This window comes from Condylostylus longicornis, unplaced genomic scaffold, assembly GCF_029603195.1.
Source record: "Condylostylus longicornis isolate FDR11 unplaced genomic scaffold, ASM2960319v2 ptg000010l, whole genome shotgun sequence".
In the NCBI taxonomy this organism is placed as follows: Eukaryota; Metazoa; Arthropoda; class Insecta; order Diptera; family Dolichopodidae; genus Condylostylus; species Condylostylus longicornis.
Genome location: NW_026577979.1, coordinates 12,571,776 through 12,594,048, shown reverse-complemented (window position 1 = coordinate 12,594,048; position 22,273 = coordinate 12,571,776). Strand labels below are relative to the sequence as shown.

Below are 22,273 nucleotides of genomic sequence, written 5' to 3'. Positions count from 1 at the left end.
AATTATTGTAAAAACGTTACTTCTTAGCTTTAAATTAAAATTATTAAACGCAATTCTTTGAACACTTGCCCACTAGCTCGTATAAGACTCAAAGAGCCTCTACAAAATAGAAATTTTCATAATTCATTTTCTTATTAGAAAACGAAATATTCTCATGCAAAAATTATTTCAAAACTAAGAGACGCACAACCATTCAAATATTCTATGGTATGAAATAAAACAAAATTAATTCAATTTACATAAACTATAATTTTCTACCAAAAAAAAGGAAATTATAAATTTTCTTAATAAATCAATTTTTCTTTTTAATTTTCAGTATGCTTAGCTGGGCCACACGAAAAACGTTTACTAAATCATTTACTAGAAGGATATCAATCACTGGAACGTCCAGTAGTTAACGAATCAGATCCTTTACAATTAAGTTTCGGTTTAACGTTAATGCAAATTATAGATGTGGTAAGTAGATTAAAAAAACTAATCTTAAAAAATATTTTAATAAATAAATCTTTTGCATTAATTTTTGAATAAAATAAAAAAATATGTAATTGAAATCTAAGAAGAGAAATGCAATGTGAAGTATTTTGTTATGTGGAACGTTTTTAGTTTTTATAAAATAATTTTTTAAATAATTTTATTCCTGCGCAAAAACTAGTGGCTAAAATTTGACAAGTTTGTTAGTTTTATTAGACGAAATATTCTGCAAATTTTATAAACTTTTTCATTTCGTTATCCGAAAAGTAATTTCGTGGAAGAAATTTATAGTGCTCAATGCTGAGCCAATAGAATTACGAGCAGGGTCAAAAAAAAAGATCCAGAATTTTGTAAAAATAAACCTACATTTCGTTTCTCAATTTGCTCTCTTAATTAAATGTGTAAGATCTTTTTGCGTTAATTAAATATAAATGAGGACCTATGTTTTGAAATAAATAAAGTAATATTAAAAAAACGTTTTAAATTTACCATGAAATTTTTAAGTTTCTTTTTAATTTTAAATTGACTATATTGATTATAAATTCTATTTTAAGAGTACTCGATTAGATTCTGCGAATAAAATTTGTAAACTGTGATCCCTGTTCAATATTAAATTATAATTGAATAAACTTTAATCGTTTATAATCGGTCTTCAAATTATATTATATTTATTTGATTCATATTAGAACTTGTACCATAATGTACAATATTTCAATTATTTGACCCTAGTTCATATGATATTTTAATCTCTTAATGTCATAATATTATATTATAAAGCCATAATGAATTGGTTCCATTAAAGAAACAATGACTTATTCGTTTTTTATTATGATAGATGAGAATTAATGAATATGGTATAATCATTTCTAAATTCAATTCATTTTCTTTATTACCTTGTATAAAATAAATCTTATTTTTTTATATTATATTATTTCAAGAACATTCACATACATTCATGTGTACAAATATAATATAGAATTAATTAATATAATATTTTGCGTTTACTGTAGTATAATTTTGTATGCTTTTGCTTTATTATTATTGTAGTAAAGTGTTAAAATTGAAGTTGTTCTGGAAAATTTATGGAACACTCTATAGAATTCAAAGGAAAATTCAGCAATTTTAATTAAATTAAAATAAAATAGTAAAGAGTTAAAAGTGGAAATCTGATTTGATTCGTAAATTTATAAAGCGGAATAAATTTATTGGAATAGTCAAAATTATTGTTATACAACAAATTATACCTCAAAGAAAATATTTTTACTTAGCACAAATTATAAAAGTAGAATAGTTTATTGAAATAGTTAAAATTGCTCGTAATTGTAATAACAACATTTGCTTCGGAGCGTGCAACCAATATTCCTGAAGATGAAAGGTATTTCAAAACGATAAATATCGTTTTGGAAATATCACTATATAATAAGACCATTAGTAAATAATAATTTATTTATATAATTTAATTAGAACAAAAATAGCCTCATACTTCAATTAATTCCTCCGCAGAATTAAGCTTTTACATAATATTTCAACGCCAATTCAAATATTAAAATTTATTATTGTTCCAATTTCAACACAAACAATATTTCTTAATCCACAAATCACATACTTTAACAAGAACCTTCTTATTATGTCATACCCCATAACAAATAGACGCTAAAATTTATAATGCTTGAAAAAATTTGTACCTTCATTTATGGTATAGAGGTGCATACATGAGTGTGTAATATAAAAAATATATATATATATATATATTATTAGAAATTAATACGCAAAGTGAAAAACAATTTATTAAGGTGTTATTTTCTTAGCTTGTTCCTTACAAAATTTCCGGTCAATGAACATGTTATATGTCGTATTATTATATAAAATGACATTTACATACACATGCAAGTAATATTATAGTATATACAATAATGCCAAAAAATATTATATACTCTTAAACATATTGTAATATGCATATAAGTTTGTGTATAAGTAAATATTAATATTATTTTAAGCCTATATAAATAAAATATTATTATGTGAGGGATGCTGTGTGTGTGTGTGTAACTGTGAAAATCGTTTTTCCTCATTTTGCCCTTTTTGGTTATTTTTTTTGTTTTATTATTTTTTACAGTTTTTGATATTTTTTTTTGTATTGTTGTTAAATGAAGGTTCTGGCCTGAAGCACGTCAAGCAATAAAGAATCAACTTAAGTAAAAACAAAAGAAAAGAAGAAAAACAAAAGAAAATGGAAAAGCAAAGTGAAAAAGAAAAACTCTTTTTTTTTTTTCTTTTAGAACATTAAAAGATTTTACAGATGAATGATTAAGAAAACCCATTTATATTGTTGTCCACATAAACAACATCGATACCAATACATATACATACATAATACTTGTACGTTTCCATATATACATATGATATAAATGTATATGTATATATATGTACATATTAAGATTTTTTCTATATTTGTTCCTTATAATAATGTAAAATAATTATAATTACACCATGTTTTTGACAAGATTAATATTTGTTAAGTTGTAACATTAACATAGCTTTTCATGAAAATAATAAATTTAAGAATTTTGGGGCATAAAATGGAAGGATAAATCTATTCTTTATTTACTTGTTTTATTACGTAAAAGAAAGTAACATAAAGAAATAAAAAATAAATCTTTAAAAATGATTCTTCCCTTCAGTGCGTAAGTAAACAGATTTTTAATCGTTTAGGGTATATTTAAAAATTTATTGCATAAATACAGGCGTTTTGATTTTTTTAAACTTAATAAATAAATTTGTTTTTTATTAAAACTTCCGGTAATTATTAAAATAAATAATTTTATTAAATTTAAATTTTATAAACTTTAATTTTTTGAGTATTTTTAGGGACGACAAGCGATGTTAATAAATTGATTTTTATGGGAGGTTGCCGAAGTTATAATATATTCTATAGCGATTGCTACGCACGATTAAATATTGTTTTATATTAAATTAAAATTCTCAAAATCTCGTCTCTCAAATATTTACATACAGAAATGGGGTTTTTGAAGGAGCACTTTAAACTGAATGTAATCTTAAATTGTATTTTAGAAAATTTTTAAAATCATTATACTTGTTCGCAGCAATTTCGTGAATTCTTTTATTTTAAAAGTTCATTAATTTTTATAAATATCTGCTTAATATTCTCGAGTTATCAATTCTTAAATTTTTAAGAATTAATGTCTTATAATATAATTATTATGTAGCTATACAACTTGTTCATAAGTTCTAGTAGACATAAGAGATATTAAAAAAATTAAAATAGATCTGTCGTATTACAAACCCTACTAAATTTGATTTTATAACAATCTCTCTATTCGTAATATTATCGCTCTTACCAAAAGTAAGAGGAGTACATTAACGCAGCAATACCGAATATTGTATATGTACAAATAAGGAATTAAATATTTAGAATATTTTATTTTCAAATGGTTTCTCTGAAAAATGTTAAAAATAAAATATAATTCATTAAGAAAGAAACTAAAGAAGCATTAATGTATTAATAAAATTTCTTGGTATAGATCCTTTTTTTTAGAAAGTTGAAATTTTTCTTACTATAAATAAATCCTTCAAATTAAAAATTCAATATATTTTTTATTTAGCTTCAAAATTTAACACCTTAAGAGAATCTAAATTAAATTTAGAATACTCAGACTTTTAATACTTTGTGAATATTAATCTTTTAATTCTTATTCCTCTACCTAAAATTTATTACCGTAAAACATTATTATTAATTGAATTCGATTCCAGTCTATATTCATGCATTAAAGTATAAATAGAGACTGAAATAGAGAAACATAATAAATACGAGTATTAAAACGCGAATTTCATTTTCAATTATGCGAATTAAACACTTTAATATGAAATTTTTGTAATTCTTGTAATTCATTCATAATTTTCACCTTTCTGTATTTAATATTTACTTACGTGAAATTAAATTCTGAGAATTTATTTTCATATACACCTACAACATTATTCTATTCCTTGTCACAACTTCTTATACATTATATTTTAGACGTTACTTCATTTATACTCTCCCTCTTTTAAATTATAATATACAAAATGTTATCTAATGTCAGACACAAGAGTTATACGAGTATTATTATTGTAAAAACCATAACAGTGATTGTTTCACTCCGCTTGTATTTTTGTAAACATCATTTGACTGAAAATCAAGCAGAAGTAACTTAATTTCTGGAGAATTTTGAGCATTAAAACTTAAACTGAAGAGATAGAGAGAGAAAGAGAAGAAAAAAAATTAAAATTATATTTTGTTTCCTGAATTGCCTTAAATATTCTTTATTTTTTTTTTCCTCTCCTAAAAATAGAATCCATTTCCTTCCATTAATTATAGGCTTACGATATCAAACGAATTGATAGAATATAAAGCTATAAATTATGTTATATTTTTACAATAATTTTCGTTTCAATATAAAATACTAGTATAAAGTTTTCTTATTTTAGATGAATCAGGACTCAAACCATTTCCATATTATCAAAATAAAAAATGAAAATGAAAATAATATCAAGGAAGGAAAAGAAAAGAAAAAATAAGAAGAAAAAATAGGAAGAAAGCTAATTTCCGCTTCAAAATGCTTTTGAATTCATTTTAATATTATAATTTAGTAGGCGGGAAAAAAAAATTCTTAGTCGTAGCAATAAATTTGAAGAAGTAATCTTTTAATTTCCTAATTTTTAATCAAAAATATAAGATATAAAGAATTTTGGCACACCACATCATCAAACCCAATAATCTTTTATTTATTCTCTTGGTGGTATTATGCTTTTTGGTTTGTTTTCTTTATTTTCTCTTTATTTTCCCTTTTGAGGAGGGAGGGAATAAGAAAAATCCTTATTGAAAATGCTTTATTCATGTGAGCAGTAACTGAAGTACATAATTGTGTTGAAAAATATTTAAATGCTAGACAAAATGCTAAATGTAATAAATTAAATTATTGTCTTTTATAAATTAGGGTCTCATATTGAAAAATAATTAATGAATATTTTAACTTACACATAATTAGTATATGTTATCAATTAGCCAAGTGGAAAATTTCCATATTGTTTTTGTGTATATTATAGACATTATGTCTGTAAATGATTTATAGAACATTTTTTTGTATTAATTAAACAGATCGCATTTCTTAAATATTGAATTAAAATTTTTATTAAGAATGAATGAATTTGAATAATATTGGTGTTAAATTAAATTGACTTTAAACATTTTGGGTGAATTTATTGTGAAAATGAAATTTAATTAATTAACTGCACTAGCAAAAATTCTGAATTGATTTAAAAACTGCTGCGTTATGAGAGACTCTTTTATAGTTGAGCACAGGCGCGGTTCTGATGTATTCGTCGCCCTAAGCGATTCCTAAAAAGTGCGCCCCCCCCCCCCCCCTTCAACCTTTTCACCTATTTTATTACTGTGAGCAAAATTTAATAGGCATTGCACATTGTGCATCATAAAGCAGTTTCTTGTAACCTTATTGTGCTGAATTATAGAATTAAAGTCTGGAACTAAACTTTCAATTTTTTGTTTTATAAATTCAAAAACAAGGTAATTTATTTAACTGTACGTTTTTTTATGAAGTTATGATCAGATTTATATCAATCACTTAAACTTGATTTTTTGATTTTAACAACCAAAAAATTTACTTTTTGACGTAAGTGAAACTTATTGTAAAAGGTTCTATGAAAATTATATCAAATGAACTTTTTCACAGCTTATTTGAATATGAAAAAAAGTAAAAAATTATTTTTATTCGTAATTTTATTTTTATTTTTATAATTATTTTTATTTTTATTCGTAAAATTTGGCTTTTTATTTCACAAATCGCCTGAGAATAAAAAAAGTTTCGACTTGCATTCAAAAATTTAAGGAAAATCAAAGTTTCGTTCTAAAATTTGTGACTTAAAAACTAAGCTTTTCATGTACATAGCTATAAGCTTTTATACTGTTCATTATATTTTTTAGATTTTATTAAAATAAATGCATTTACTGGTATTTATAGGCTCGTGGTTTTGAAATTTCAGAATGTCGTTTTGCTTAACTGTTTTAATTTTGGAGATAAATGTATGAAGCAAATTATGCGCCATTTCATTTTACTCTTATTTTTTGGATGACTTACACTACATCAATTCAGCATAAAAATTCTTAACATTCACTTGATTATTAAACAACATTTTTTCAATTCAATATAAGTAGTAGATTTTATCAATTAAAATTTAATTCTGTGATTGATAACAGTTTTTTCAAAAACGAAAGCAGAACATAGTAGTAGAAATTCATAACGATCATGTAATTTTAAAATTCATTCAAAATTTTTTGTTGTTAAACAAAAACAAAATATTGGTATACACAATCTCAATATCAAGCTATTCTTTCCATCATTTAAGAATAATGCTCTCATTCTCTTTTTCTAATTTCTTTCTATTCTCATTCTTAATTTGTGTTTTTTTTGTTTTGTTCTTGTTGTTTACTAATGCAATAGTATACAGAAAAGTAATACATTATAATAATGTGTTTGTTTGTTTGGTGAGTGGGCGCCAACTAAGCAAAAATAAAATTTTGCATGTATGAAACAATTTAAATATAATGTGTACGAAAGAGTGTAGCCACTAAGCATAATAAAAACATTGCTTTGTGATATAATTATATGTGTACGAGCGAGTGTTGATAGGGAGCAATCTCAGCAAAATAAAAACTTTGCTTTATGAGATAATTATATGTGTACGCATGAGTGTTGATCTTATTCATATTAGACAATATAAATTATGTGTACATGTGTATTTTTGAATATTTTTATTTGTTGCGTACATTGCTTCTATATATGTATGTATATTATATGAGACGATTTCACTTATATATATGAACGTTTGAATGTATACAGCTGTGTGAAATAATATTCTGTGTTTATAGGCATATACAGTACATAAAAAATAAGAATGAAAGAGTAGTGTAGAGTAAAGAAATGTATGAGTAATTTTAATTCTATGAACATTTTTTGTTATATGGTGCAAATAGAAAATATGTGTAGGAACAAAATATTATGTTTGCATGTAGGTAGATTTTATTAAGTTAATTTCGCTATAAATTGATGTATAAAAAAAAACTTGGAATCCTTTTTTTTGGGTGAAAATTTTTTTTTTTTAAATTTAGGGGTTTTTTAAGTTTTCAATGGCGCCCCTATTTTTATCGCCCATTGCAAATGCATACTTTGCATGTATGATAAATCCGGGGCTGGTTGAGCACAACAAATTGTTAGCCCATTTTTCGAATTCCTCTACTAATTTTCTACGAAGATAAGAAGCCAATACTGAGTGAGATTAGTTTGACCCCATCAAACTGACTCTACTTTTTCTTGTATCCAAAATATAAATTATTTAGTTCATGATTCCAGAAATTATTTATAATTGGCTCGTAAATATTACTTTTTCGATTGAAAATTTTTTGCAATTAAAAAAAACATACATTTGAAATCAGTGGGTTGTTTTCCGAATAATTTTCTACAATTTTCCTTATAATATAAGTGAAAAATTTGTTAGTTCGATTTAAAATACGATTATTGTAAATGATATTTTAAAATTATTCACAATAGAATCTTACTACTGAAAAGTTGATAAATTCCTTAAATTTCCAATTTGAAATTCAAAACATTGGTTGCAATTATAGTAACAAAATTTTTAATTATTAACTCAATTTATTTCGAGTTTAAATTACGATATTTTCTGTTTTGAATTACTTTTAACTAAACCTTAAATACCCATCGAAATTTCTCATCATTTTAAAGAATCCTTGATAATTTAATACCATTAATGAATAATTATTTTAATCTGGTCTTTGATTTACAGCATAAAATTAAAAGATAGTTGAAATTATTCATACTAAATCTTATAAAACACAATTTAATGTTAAGCTTTAAAAATTTCAAATTATTTTAAAATATGGGTGTAGAATAATTTTAAGCCTCAAAAACCAAAAAAAAACAAAGCACAAATTTCAATGTGAAATCTTTGTAAGCTGAAAAACTTTAATATTCGTTTAAAACAAGCGTCTTAGTTAATTTCTTTTAATTATTTTTTGTTTTTGCTTTACGATTTTCGCGAACTAATTGATATCTAATGACTAAGAGGTTTTCCTTAATACAAAAGAAAATGAGAGAATAAATTGAACTAATTTCTTTTTACATTCACATTTACATATACATAGACATGTACATGAAATTATAATAATATAGTGAGAAAACATTAAAATAGAGAAAATGGAAACGTTAAAGCGAATTTAATTTTGTGTATTTTTTTCGGGTTGTGAGAAAACCATAAATAAAATGTTGTAGAAGATTAATATAGAAAAATAGTCAAAACGCACGAAGTGATTCATAGTGAAAAATGTTTTAGTCTCAATATGAGAACAACCGAATTTTCATTAATTAATAAAATCTTTAATCATTTATGTATAACATTAATTGCCGGATCGAACTCTAAATTCACTTCCTAATTGTACTGGAAGTGATTTCATACTATGAACTTGTGAACGATGATTTTTGAATTTTTTAATTTTTTAAAGAAATTTTGGCAATTTTTTGTTAAATTAAGGATCTGTCCAAATTTTTTGAAAAAATTTAAAAAAAAAACAGATGATTTCCAGTTGATAAAACCGTAAAAATGAGACTTATTGGTAATAAAAAACTGAAAAAACTAACTACTTACGTACGTTCTGAAGAACTTGAATCAATTTACCAATTTTAATTTTAAATTGGCAGAATTGGCATATCCACCATTATGATGAGTGGTCATAGCTTGTAGCGAAATCTATATTCACAAATCGATGCCTAAACATTATCACTATACGAGTACAAAAGATCCTTTATTGATGTGAAGCCATTTACGAACTTAACTGTTCGACATTAATTAACTGTTAATGCCATGATAATATCAAAATGTTTATAGCTTAAAGTTTGTTAAAATTTACTTTTAATATTGTAAAGAATAAAAGAAATAAGAATCCTTATTAAAATGTCCTTTTTCTCTTATTTAATTGTGTTCTTTGTTTTTGCTGTTTTTTTTTATTGTTTTTGCCTTTCTAAATAATTAGATTGAAATGGTTAGATACAAATTATAATTGTTCATTTGTCAGTTTCTAAAATTAGTTTCCTAAAACATCAATTTGTTTATTTTCTTTTTTTTTTGCATATTTTTAGGCGAATTTAATTTCTTTTTATTCTCGTTTATTTTTTTTTTTAATATTAAATGGTTCTTTCTCGTTTTTTTTTCTTGTTTTTTTTTTGTGTTTTTCTTTGATGTGTACAGCTTATCGCTGGTATTTTCAGTGATCTTCTTAATTTACGATAACATCATTCTAATTAGAGAAGCTCTTTATATTTTATTTAGCGGGAAGTCAAATTAAATTTCGCGTTTTTCATATTCCTTTAGGACTTTTGTTTTTAATTTTTCATTAAATTTTTGTTTTTGTTTTTTTTTTGTAAGTCTTTTGTGCTTTTAAGCGAATAATACTTATAAATATATAACCATTCATTCATTCAAGAAAGCTATTTGATTTTTGTTTTTTTATCTTTTTATTAATTTTTTTTTTGCTTTCTTTCTTCTGTTGTTGTTTGTTTTCTTTCTTTCTTTCTTATATTTAAATAAAAATTTTAAGGACTCCCATTCTGAATGATAATTTTTCTCATAGGAAGGAAGAAGCTAAAGGTATAAAACTTATACACAATTGACTCATTTTTTTAAATACATATTCTATATACACTTGGGGTGTATTTTATGCCTATGTATATGTGTGCGTTTATAAGTATAAATTTCACCAGAAGAATAATAATAATAAAAAAAAATTGTATATAGTGTGACGAAAATATGAAATATACGAGAGTGGAATGGCAATTTTTCAAAAAATTTTTGTTTGGGAAAAAACTAAAAAGCAAAACAACAAAAAAAAATTAAAAAAATCTTTTACGTAAGAACACAAACATCAAATCCGTCACGTTTAATGATTTTAAAATACAAATTTTTTGGAAATTTCTTTAAGGCAAAAAAATTTTTTGTAGCAAGGTTTTTCTTAACTAAAAACTTTTGTTTTTATTTTTTTTTATTACTAAAAAGTTGGTTTTATTTGGTTGTTTTTAAAGTCTAAATTAATATTCTCGTCTTTGATAAAGTTAAAAAAAAAAACAAACATTTTTAAAACTATCTATCCAACTTTATAATATTGAAAAATTTTGTCGTCTGGGTAAGTTATTTTATAAGATTCCGGGAATTGACGTAAAATATATTTTGGTTTTTTTTTAAATTTTAGCCAAGGCGAATCAAAATTTCGTAATGGCCAAATGTGTCCATTCAAAATTTCATTATGAAAAATTTTTTTACATTAAGTTGAACGTTTTATATACACTCAGCTGTTTCATTTTCTTAATTGAGATGTGCTTCTTACATGATGGTTTATTCTAGCTTAAATCTATTTTTGGCTGAATTTTGTAGAGAAATTTGATTATTTAAAAAAATTGTGTCTTCCGACTGTTTTCCAGATTTATGATAAATTTGAAAATGAATAATTTATGGTACATTATATCTTTTGCTCCTAGCTTCAATGAGCTGAAATATTATTAAAATTTGAAAAAGAGGGCACACCAAATGTTATAGTTCGAGGAAAGTGCTCGTCTATTTAATTTTGTCATACCGTGTATAAAATCTGAGTCACATCAAGAATATATTATTGAATTTTTATTAATAAAATATTTTTTCCAAGTGTCTGAGTAAAAGTTTAAAATTACTCTTCTCAAATTCTTAAATTAGAACGTTGCGTAGCTAGAAATAGGTATGGATTGGAATGAATGCCCAATTTTCACTCTAATTAAAAAAAGCAAGGTATACTCCCGCCTAAGATAATTTCACTCCAACATGAGTGTTATGTTAATTTTAAAAGTTCGAAAAATACAAAATTATTGTAAAAATGGAAAATATACCAAAATACCCTTGTATATGCCACCTAAAATGAAAAAGACATTTAAAATAGGTATTTAATGATAATTTTATTTTCTTTTGTTTTTATTCAGAAATTCGATGAAAAGCAGATACACAGCAGGATATCGTATCATTGAGTTCCGCGGTAATAAGGCTTTTTCTCAGCAGATGAAAATTTGTATTTTTGTTTTTTTTCTGTTTTTTATTATTGTTAATGTCCTTAACATTATTATTATAAATATAACAAGTACAAATACCAAATATATAATGTATATGGGAGTGTGTTTGTTTGCATATTGCTTTCTTCTGTTTTTGTGTTTCCAAAATAAGAGAAAGAAGAAAAAAAATAAAATATTTGTCTTTTTTTAGTTCGGTATTTTGCGTTTTTGTCATTTATTTGTTAATTTTTTTTTCTCATTTTTTTTATTTTTTCGGGGTTTTCTCCTTAATTTTACTTGGTTTTGTTATTTTGCCAGAAAAAAAAAATATAAAAGTATTTATATGAGTCCTTCGAAACGATATATTTATGGCCTTAAGGGAAGATTTTTCTTTGAATATAAAGTAGAAATACAGTTATATTGAAATAATAAGTTTGTCATTCTTACTCTTTTATGTTTGTTTGTTTGTTTCTTCCTTTTGTGAAATTTTCATCATTTGCGTTGGTGTTTCTCTTTTTGGAATTGGAAAACCAGTGAAAATCACGTGCTGAATGATTTAATACTTTTCAAATTTTCATATTGTAATTAAGTTAGATAAGTTTGACTAGAAGTAAAAATTTTTTTTTTCTTAGTATTTTCAATTTTGAAAAAAAGTTTATTTTTATATTTCAATTTTTGTAGGTAGGTTTTTATATAAAATGAAAAGTGCAAGAAATAAAGGCAAATTGAATTAGGATTTTCAATAATTAGAAAGAAATGGAGAATTTTCAAAAGGCTTTTCTTGAAAATTTTTTCTTTTGAATTTCAAATAGGCCAAACTGCAATTTTATTTCGAATGTGTTTCTGTTATATCATTTTAAAATGACGTAGTAAAAGTTTCTGTATAATTTAAAATGAAACATTTAGGCTTCTGAATTTTTTTTGCCATTTTATTAAAGAAAAAGTAGCGAAAAACTAATTCTTTTTCTAAAACTGCAACTTTTGTACCCATTCTGTGTTGTGTTGCCTTATCTATAATCTAATATTTCTAATTATTATATACATAACATTCTTTTATCATTCCTAGTGAGTATTTGCCTCGCTGAAGTGAAGTTCCTGATTTAACTTTAATATTTTTGATTTGATAGACCGATTTATTAATATTAGCGTTTCTTTGAAATTAAAATTGGAATTCCTTATTTTGTCAAAGAATTTTTAAGTTATTTGAATTCATTGAAATTCAATAAATTATATAAAATTTATTGATTGAATTACAAAACCAAATATGATTAAAATTTTAATATCAAATAAATCGGTCATAAAGCTGAATCATAACTTTTGAAGTAACTTAAATTTACTTTAATATTCAAAAATTTTGGTTTACCTTTTAAAATAAATATTTGGTTGACTAAGACTAGTTGAAAAGTTCTTAAACCATACACATAAAAAATTTTCACTTTCAGAGTACAAAATTTAATTATTAGTTTGGTATTTTTTTACTTGCAATTTTCTTTACATAAATATACAAATGCTTGGTTAATGCCTCTCAGATTTTAACCTAAATTCAGCCGCAATTTGTTGTTCTCTATTTTTGAAACAGAATTGAAAAAATTCTATGCAATTAATTGCTCATTAAACTACAAAAAAAATAATAACCCTTGGTTCCAGATAGTAAAGAAATTAATTTTTAAACCGCATTCAAACTGACTCTAAATTTTTATTATTTTTATTTCAATGCTGCAGCGTGAAAAGTTTACGTAAACGGAGTATAGTATTTGTATTACGAATTCCAAATTTAACGTCCATATGATTTTAATGTCTTCTCTAAAAACTTACCAACTTTGTAACATTTATTTTTTTGAACAGAATAACAAAAAAAATCATAATTAATTATTTTATAGCTGAAAAATAAAAGAAGTCTCCAAATAATCCCAAGTCCCCAAAATGGAAAATGACCCGAGGAATTTCCACTTCCTTCCAGCCATAGCGGAACATAAGAAGTAGTTAAGTAAATGCAGTTTTTACAATATAGAAGTGAGCAAAACTAAAATATTTAAAAAAAATTGAAAAATAATTAATATACTTAGAACATCTTTATTCTAAATTGAAAAAAAAAATCTCTAGAAACACTTTCGAAAGTGATAAATTGTAATTTTCATTAATGTTTTGATTTTTTTTACAATAATGAAATCTAAGGGGCTGTCATTACAAAAAATAATGAGCATTCAAAATTAATGAGATAACGAACATTTGTTTTTTTTTTTTGTAAATTTTAGGCCTAAATTAAATTCTCTATGCTATACATAACATCTCATTATAATTGAAAAGGATATTATCTTATATATATATGGTCATTTTTGTAGTTTGTATTGATGATGCAAAAGATTTTCAGTTTTTCATTTCTCTTACGTTTTCTGTCTTGTTAAAACATTGTAAACCAATTCATCTTTTAGGCTTCTCATCCATCTTATATCCTTTATAAGGTATATTTATTTTTTTTTGTTTTCTTCTCAAATTCTGAAAATAAAATAAAATTACTTAGAAGAATTACACTTAAAATATTTTTTTTAGACTCATAAATTCTTCAAAAAAAAAAAATTGAAAATGTTTTGTCATAACAAACATTTTAGTTGAATGATCCTTTGAAAATTTATTTGTTTTTCTTCTTCTGATTTTACTTTCTATAATAATAAATTGTTAAAAAATATTTTTTTGATTTATTGAAATTCTATTTAAATTACTCTTGGAAAAGGGAAGGAGAGTGAAAAGACATAGAAAGGAAAACCCTTTACAATTTTTGTTTCTTTCTTTTTATTTTTTTTTATTTTTCCACTTGTTTTTATTATTGTTCTTCAGTTTCTTTTTTTTTGTTACGGATTAGGGTTTCATAAATTCAAATAAATAGCTTAGATCCTGTCAATATTACAATGTTTTGTTGGCATACATAGAGTAAAATAAAAATATAAAAATAATATAAGAATTTAATTCAAAAATATTTGAATTTTGTGTTTTGAAATAGAAAAATGTAAAAATTTAGAAATATTTTCTTTGTTTGTTTGCTTTTTAGGTTATGAAGAAGTATTTTACAATTTTCTATTATTATTTTTATGTTGCACATACATATATAGGATAAAATCTAGTTAGTGTTAGAACAATTTATGTAGAACACAAAATTTAATGATTTATGTATACATAAAAATAGAATACTGTTAAGAGTGGTGAAGAGTGCTGTTGAGTTTCAGGGTAACGCATAAAAATAAAAATAGTTGGTGTTCAATGGACTCAGATATGACATAAAAATATTATTTTTTCCAGATATTTTGGTCTTCTCTATTATTTTATCAATTGTTTGCTAATATGACTTTTTATTCTAAATCCATTTCTATTCTTTTGAAAATTATATGAAATGAAGTCTCTTGTACGTATTGTTAAGTTCGAAATTTTGTGTATTCTAATTTTATAACTGAATAGTGTATTATTTGAAACAACGTAAATATTTTTTTAAATTGCAAGTAATAGAATGATTTAATAAATAATTTTCCAATATTTTAATGAAGTTTGAATAATTTTTAAAAAATGATGTAATATAATATTGGAAGATGAATATAAGAATAATTATTGCAAAGTTTAATAATCTAACAAAGGAATTTTGTAATTAAAATGCAGAAAAATTAAACATGAACTTATAGTCGTTGAAGTTGTTATGAAAATTTTTAAGAAGTCGCGTGGTTTAATTATTAATAACCGCAAGAACAATCTAAATGTATAGATATTTAATTATTCAACAGGAAACAATCTAGAATCTAATAATATATCTAGAAAAATGTAAATTTTGTTCTTTCTACATTGGTTAATTTTCCGTGAACCGTATTCACTGCAAGGTGTTCCAGTTAAATTCGTTAAAGACTAGAACAAAAATATTAAATTTTAAAAAATTCCCTCAATTAATTTTTGAGCTATGGTCAAATATGTGAAATCGACCCCTATTGAAAGTTTTGTTTTCGAGTCCTGATAATCCGAAAAAATTTACTGGTTCATGGTTTTAGTACCCAGATTTTAAATATAAAAATTTCAATTAATTCTCTCTACTTTTGATTACTTCTCTCTATATGAGCAACAGTGTAAATTCAGCCCACAGTAAAAGTTACCTTGCACCTGATTTTCCCAAAAATTTACGACGATTTCAAAAAATTTCAGAAAAATACGACGACTATTTTCTTATATTAAGTAAAAAAACATAAAATCGTCCCATAAAATCGTGAAATTTGGTGTAATCATATAAGTCCCCTTATTGTATGCAACGCGGTTGGCAATTACAATAATGAAAAATCGTGAACTTATTATTTTAAATAAAATAAGATACTAGACATTAATTAAATGGAAAGGTCATACTCCATATAGAAAGAGAAAAAATAATAATATTATTATTTCTTAAAATGTTCTCTCACAAATCCTAAAATCAAAAACCTAAATTTTTATAAAATTTCAAAGTTTCATTTTTGCAATATTAAATAACAAATTGCAGCCTTTAACTTTATAACAATATAAATGAATATTACAATATCATCTTTTATTTTAATGCTTAACACATTATTCAAGCTAAGACAATGCTTCTAAGGAAACAATAATATAAAGCCTTTTAAAGTGCTTTGACTTTCTTATGATCTATTCTTATATATTGCATTTGTATTGTCTTAAAAATGTTTATAGGCAGATTAACGTAAAAGTTATTAAGCACTTCTATTATTTATTTTTAAACAATAGACTTACACCCTTCGTGCTACAATCATTTCAATTTTTCTTTTAACGTGCAATTTTGTATTATTTTGTCAAAGACAATATTCTTTTATGTATACAAAACAAATGCGACTGTTTACACCAAAAATCTTCTAAAAATAATTTTTAATCTATTTTCTACTTTAACGTAGAATAACTGAATATTTCGTCCGGGGTTATGAATTTATATTATTAAAGAACAAATTAAATTTAGATTTTCTTTTGAAACGTCGTTGACACTAGATTTTTAGGATGTGTGTATTATGTATAGTATTAGTATCGAAAGGTCTACAAATATCAAAAAAAAATTTAATGAACTTAAAAATTTAACATTTAAAAATTAGTTTACATATACATGTTTGTTGATTTAAGAAATAAGGGGTTAAATGATATGATGGACCTACAATTCTGAAATTTTTTTAATAAAACATAACTCGCATTAAAAGAAAAATTTTTTCACCAAAAAAATTGACAAAACTTATCTTATTACTAAGAACTATATTTTGAAGTTTAAGAAATAGTTTGCGAATTTTTTAAATTTTTCTGTCAAAACTTTATTATGGGTTAGGCCCCCGCTCAGTTTTCGAAGAAATATTCAACCAAACACGGTGTCTTTTTTTTTGTTAAATGCATGGTAAAGGCAACTGACCGAAAAGACTCTGAAAGTAACTAAATACGGATTTTCATTTAGATCTTGTTTGAAATATTTGAATAAATTTGTGATTTCATTGAAATTTCTTGAAAGTTGTTGAAATTGTTCCAAGTAGTAATTCCAAGTACATCCCTACCTCTGTTTACAAAACATCAAAAACTTTTTTGAAATTTTTCAAAGTAAAATATTGTAAATTTAATTTTATTGCCTATGTAAAATGAAATTTTTCCCAAGTGATGTTTATTCAATATTTTTTTTTTATTTAAAAACAAAAAACAAAAAAAATTAAATTAAATAACAATAAATGAGAATTCATAAAATTATGAATATTTATGAAATATACATACATATATTATACTCGTACATACATCATATAAATTCATCTACTGTTTGACATTGTTTTCACAGATTAATTTAAACAAGAAAATGCTTGAATGCTCCCTTAATTTAATTTGATGAGAAATATTTTCCAGAACGATATTCTGAAGTCGGCTCTAAAATAAATAATAATTTAATAAATAAATAAATCTTTTATAAAAATAAAATTAAATAAAGAAAAATAGAAAAAAAATATTATGAAGGCAACTAAAGTTCTTATGGAGTGATGTTGTTTGTGTTTATATGGTTGTAAAAATTTCTCTATATATAGTTGAAGAAAGATTTTAATAAAAAAAGGAAAAGCACAAAATGAAGATAAAAGAAATTCTGTTTCCTTCTTTTTTTTTGTCTCCCTTAATCCCAAAAACTCATTATTAAGATTACTGTATTTTTAACACAATTTTTCATATTTTTCATATCAAAACTTTTGTTTTCTTTTCATAGTAAACCAGATTCTTTAATAATATACTTGGATCCCTATATAAAAGAATATTATATTTTTTGGCACATTTTGTCTGGACAAAAATTTAGAACATCAAAAATTTTATTTTCTAATTTTTTTTTTTTTGGTTACAAATGAAAATTTTATTGTAAAACAAATTTTACATTCAGTTTACATTATGCTCAAATGAGCTTTGGGTATTATTATGTAAATGCACAAGAAAAGCAGCACAAAACTATTAGAAACTAAAATCAGGTTGCTAATTGCTTTTTTTGTAATTTCATATTTAAAATGTCCTTAGACGGAATTGTAATTTTTATGAACGAAATCAGAACTTCCAAATTAAAATCTTGATATTAAATAACTAAAAAATCTAACAAAAAATGTTGTATAATCAAAGATTATTCTTGAATTAGTGAAGGCATCTCAAATTTTTTATGTGTTTTAAATAGTTTTAGTCGCGATAACAAATTTCCTAAATTGTTTCAAAATATAAATGCGACAAACTTTCAAAAAGTTGTAAACTTTGATTGATTGTTATATGGTAACTCTAATTAGTCATTTTTTAAATAAATTTCTTAATATCAATTTCTTAATATAAATGCGACATTTTTTAATATCAATTTCGTAGAGAAAGAGAAATATTACTAATAAAATTTCGAAGGATCTAATCTTTACAAGAAGCCGCAAATAATTTAGAAAAAAAACTTCTCCAATCTTGAAATTCTTTTAAGAATATGACCGGAAATACTCGTACACGATTTATACTTAGAATCGGGAAGATAAAAATGAGTGATATAGCAGATCAAATATAACTCATATATAACTGCGTTGATGAGAATGGGTTTAATATCTTTTCACAAGAAAAAAATTTCCCTCAAATAGCAGATGGAATACAAAATTCTTTCAATTTGATTTAGGATATTTTTTCATGTCTGGCGATTTTAAATATAAACAATAAGGTACGTTCTAAGGTTCATAATTTCTAAACAAAATTCTTGAGACAGAAACGTTTTCTTATAGTGATTTCGAAAAATTCATGTGCTTTTCACCGATTCATGATAAATTTGAATAAACAAGGAAAGAAACAAGGTTACAAAGTCGTTTCGTTTTCTAATAAAACAACAATCGTTATTTAAATTTTAAGTAAACAAGAATAATTCTTTAAATATTGTGTTTTATGAACGAAACAAAAAAGAATACCAGTAAGTCGGAGGGTAATATTTCACTATTAGAATTCATAAATTGTTTTTTGTTCTCCAAAACTTTATTTTTTGAAAATGTTATTTACAGTAAGTTCTGCTTCCACTTTCTTTTTCTTTTTTTTCTTATTTTTCTGTTTCAATACTTTTTTCACTTTAATTTTATGTTTAAGATAAAAAAAATCTCCATTTTCTCTTTAAAAATCTTTAAGGCACGTCCCTTGTTTTTTAAAGATTAATTTTTTTTTATGTTTTTATAAATTTTCCTTATTTTCTTCGTGGTTCATAAGAACGTATTTCATCTACTTTTATCAAGAGTTATAACTGTCTTTTTCATACACCTTTTGTCCTTTTACTGTCGTTCGTGAATATTGGGGAGAAAATAAATGAAGAAGAGAAAAAATTATATAATAAAAAGGAATGAGAGATGATGTTAAAAAAAATTTTCCCACTCTACAAACTTTATACATGAAATAAAATAAAAATGATAAAGCTAGATGTGAAGATTATCTATGTGTGCATATCCATACACATAACATATTATACATACATATATATACAGATCTTATGTACTTTATCTTTATTTAGAAAATAATTTTAATCCAGTTGGTATTGTTATTGTTTCATTTTAATTTTATATAACTGCAAATAAGATTATGTCTGCGTAAAACAGAAGTATGTCGTACAACAAAATTGTCGACGATACAGGCGATTTAATTTTTCCCGAAAATTTAAATAGTTTTACGGAATAATTCTGTCAGAGGTTCCGAAATATTTTAACAAATTAGTAGTTTTTGGCACTTTTCCAAAAAAATTTTTGAAAAAAGTTGTTATTAGTGTCACAAGTAACATGTCCGTCCGTGGACATGTTTATAAAACTTCTACACCCATGAAGATAGAAAGCTGAAGTTTCATATATGCATAGATCTTTACTAGAAACTTATTTTTGTGGAAGAAAATTTTCAACTCCCCCAAAGTTCTAAAAATGCCACTTTTTGGCTATTAATAGTAACTAAAGCATCTGAATTTTCGAAATTTTACAAACGCAAAAAGAAAAAGGAGGCTTGTTTTCTAAAAAAGTAAATGTCTGGTAAAATTTACTGTTATCTAAAACCCGTTTTTTCAAATTTTTGATATTGTCTTTCTCTTGGACGATAAGCTGTAAGGGTCTAAAATTTTACTACCTTTTAGGCAGTAATAAATAATCCATTTCGTTAGAAGAAAATTTTTTCCATCTCGTTACGCCCCTTAAAATTTGTAAAATTTGAATTGACAAATATTGAGGGACGATAACTTGAGAGGGAGTGAATTTGAATTATTATTTAAATAAAGGGTGTCAAATATTCCCGAAACTGCAAGATTTTCCAAATTTCTATAAATGAAAAAAGATAGCGGTAAATATCATTCCAAAAAGTTTTTCTTAACTCACGCAATTAACCCTTAAATTCGACCATCATGTTAACTCCTAAATGTATGCAATATTTTATTCGTGTATGAATAACAGTAATTTCATTTTAATATTAGCAGTATTTCAACTTGTTGAAGGGAAAAGTGCTTCATTACAAACCTTTGGTTATAATCAACTTTACATTGTTCTTGTATTTTATACATTTAAAGAAAAACTTTAGTAGGAGAACCCGTACTTGCTTAATTAAGCTTATATTAAAACATAAGGAACTTTACCAGCATAATTGTTACTGTACTAAAATAATTTATAATTAAGTTGAAGGTGGAAAGAACCTTGAAATATGTTTTCTGTAAGCATACAAATAGGCAATCAAACAGTTGCTAAGCTATAAATTACATTGCCTGCCAGAGTCTTCAGTGGAAACAACTATATCCTTCGCAGTTAGAATTTCCGATAATACAGCTAATATTTTTTTTAATTCTACTCTTTAGAACGAAAATATAATCAAATATTCAAGCTAGAGTTTATATAAGAAGCACTTTAATATTATTCAGGCAATATTCATTAAATTAATATCGAGCGAACTACTCAATTTAAAAAGAAACTTTAATTCAACAAGTCCTTTTTCAAATATGTCTATGGTATATATACCGAATATATTTTTGAAAATGTATTATCAATTTCGTCGCGAAAAATCATTAAATGAATAATAATTTTTTAATTTTCTAAGAAGCTTATAATTTATTGTAAAATCTACTATAAAAACTCATTTTAATAAAAAAAAAAAATTCAGTCAATTTTAATAATTTGATTAATTTTTATAATTATTTAAAACAGTTAATTAATAATTCTATAATAATACACAGTTTATTTTTTTTTTTTAGATGATTATTTATTTTGATGGGATGGTTAAGGATGGTTTGTGGCCTTAAGAATATGATATTCTACTGGAAATATTCTGATATAAATTTTCTTAGAATTCTATAGAATTAATGACTTTTAAAAATAGAAGGCAAAATATCTATACATACCACATATTTATATATATATAATATATATATATATATATATATATAGATGTTGATGGTAAATAAACAGAAATTTGAAACCATTTTGTATCTTTTATATTATTAGATTATTTAATTAATTTAGAAATTAATTCAGATCATGTTCAATGTCAACAGGTGTGTTGATGTTTGTTTGTCTTTTTTTTTTTGAAAATGTTAAACGTTTTTGAACTATAAATTGATTATTTTTTTTTTTTTGAATGGATTAAAATTATTTTGTGTGTAACGAAGTGTTGATTAGCGATTATATTATATAATATGCTGATAGTTACTATTTTTAACCATTATTAGAATGAAGGTTGCCTTTTAAGTCATAATAATGGGCACATTAGTATAAAATTTGAATATACTTAAGATTGTAGTTTAAGGATTATAGAAGTTTGGTTAATCTTTTGAACTACAAATTGTACGAGTTTAAATGTAAAAAATTTTTAAAACTAACATGTTATATAGCATCCAAAGATTATTGTCTATATCTACATAATATACGTACATAATTCTCCGAATACCTTTGTACCTTAAATTTTTGAAATTCTTTGAATGACATTCATATTATTATTATTTTCTACATATACTCATCTAAACATTTACCTTTGTAATACAGAAAAGTATTATAAAGTTCATGTTATTCACAGTAGAATGAACAGATCAAAAATAACTAAGTATAACAGATTTAAATCTTTTCTTTAGATTTTTTCTTCTTTTGAAATTTTTATAACCTGAAATTGTTTTAAAACAAAAACTT

General features: G+C 24.0%; 1 protein-coding gene across 1 annotated transcript in view; it reads left to right on the top strand.

Moving 5' to 3' along the window:
- Nucleotides 1-303: 303 nt before the first annotated feature.
- Nucleotides 304-22,273, top strand: part of LOC129618649 (neuronal acetylcholine receptor subunit alpha-7) — a 234,127-nt gene continuing 212,157 nt past the window's right edge. The window contains exon 1 of the mRNA XM_055533529.1: nucleotides 304-456. Within this exon, the coding sequence (XP_055389504.1) occupies nucleotides 439-456 (18 nt within the window). The 5' untranslated portion in view covers nucleotides 304-438. The remainder of the gene's footprint in view (nucleotides 457-22,273) is intronic.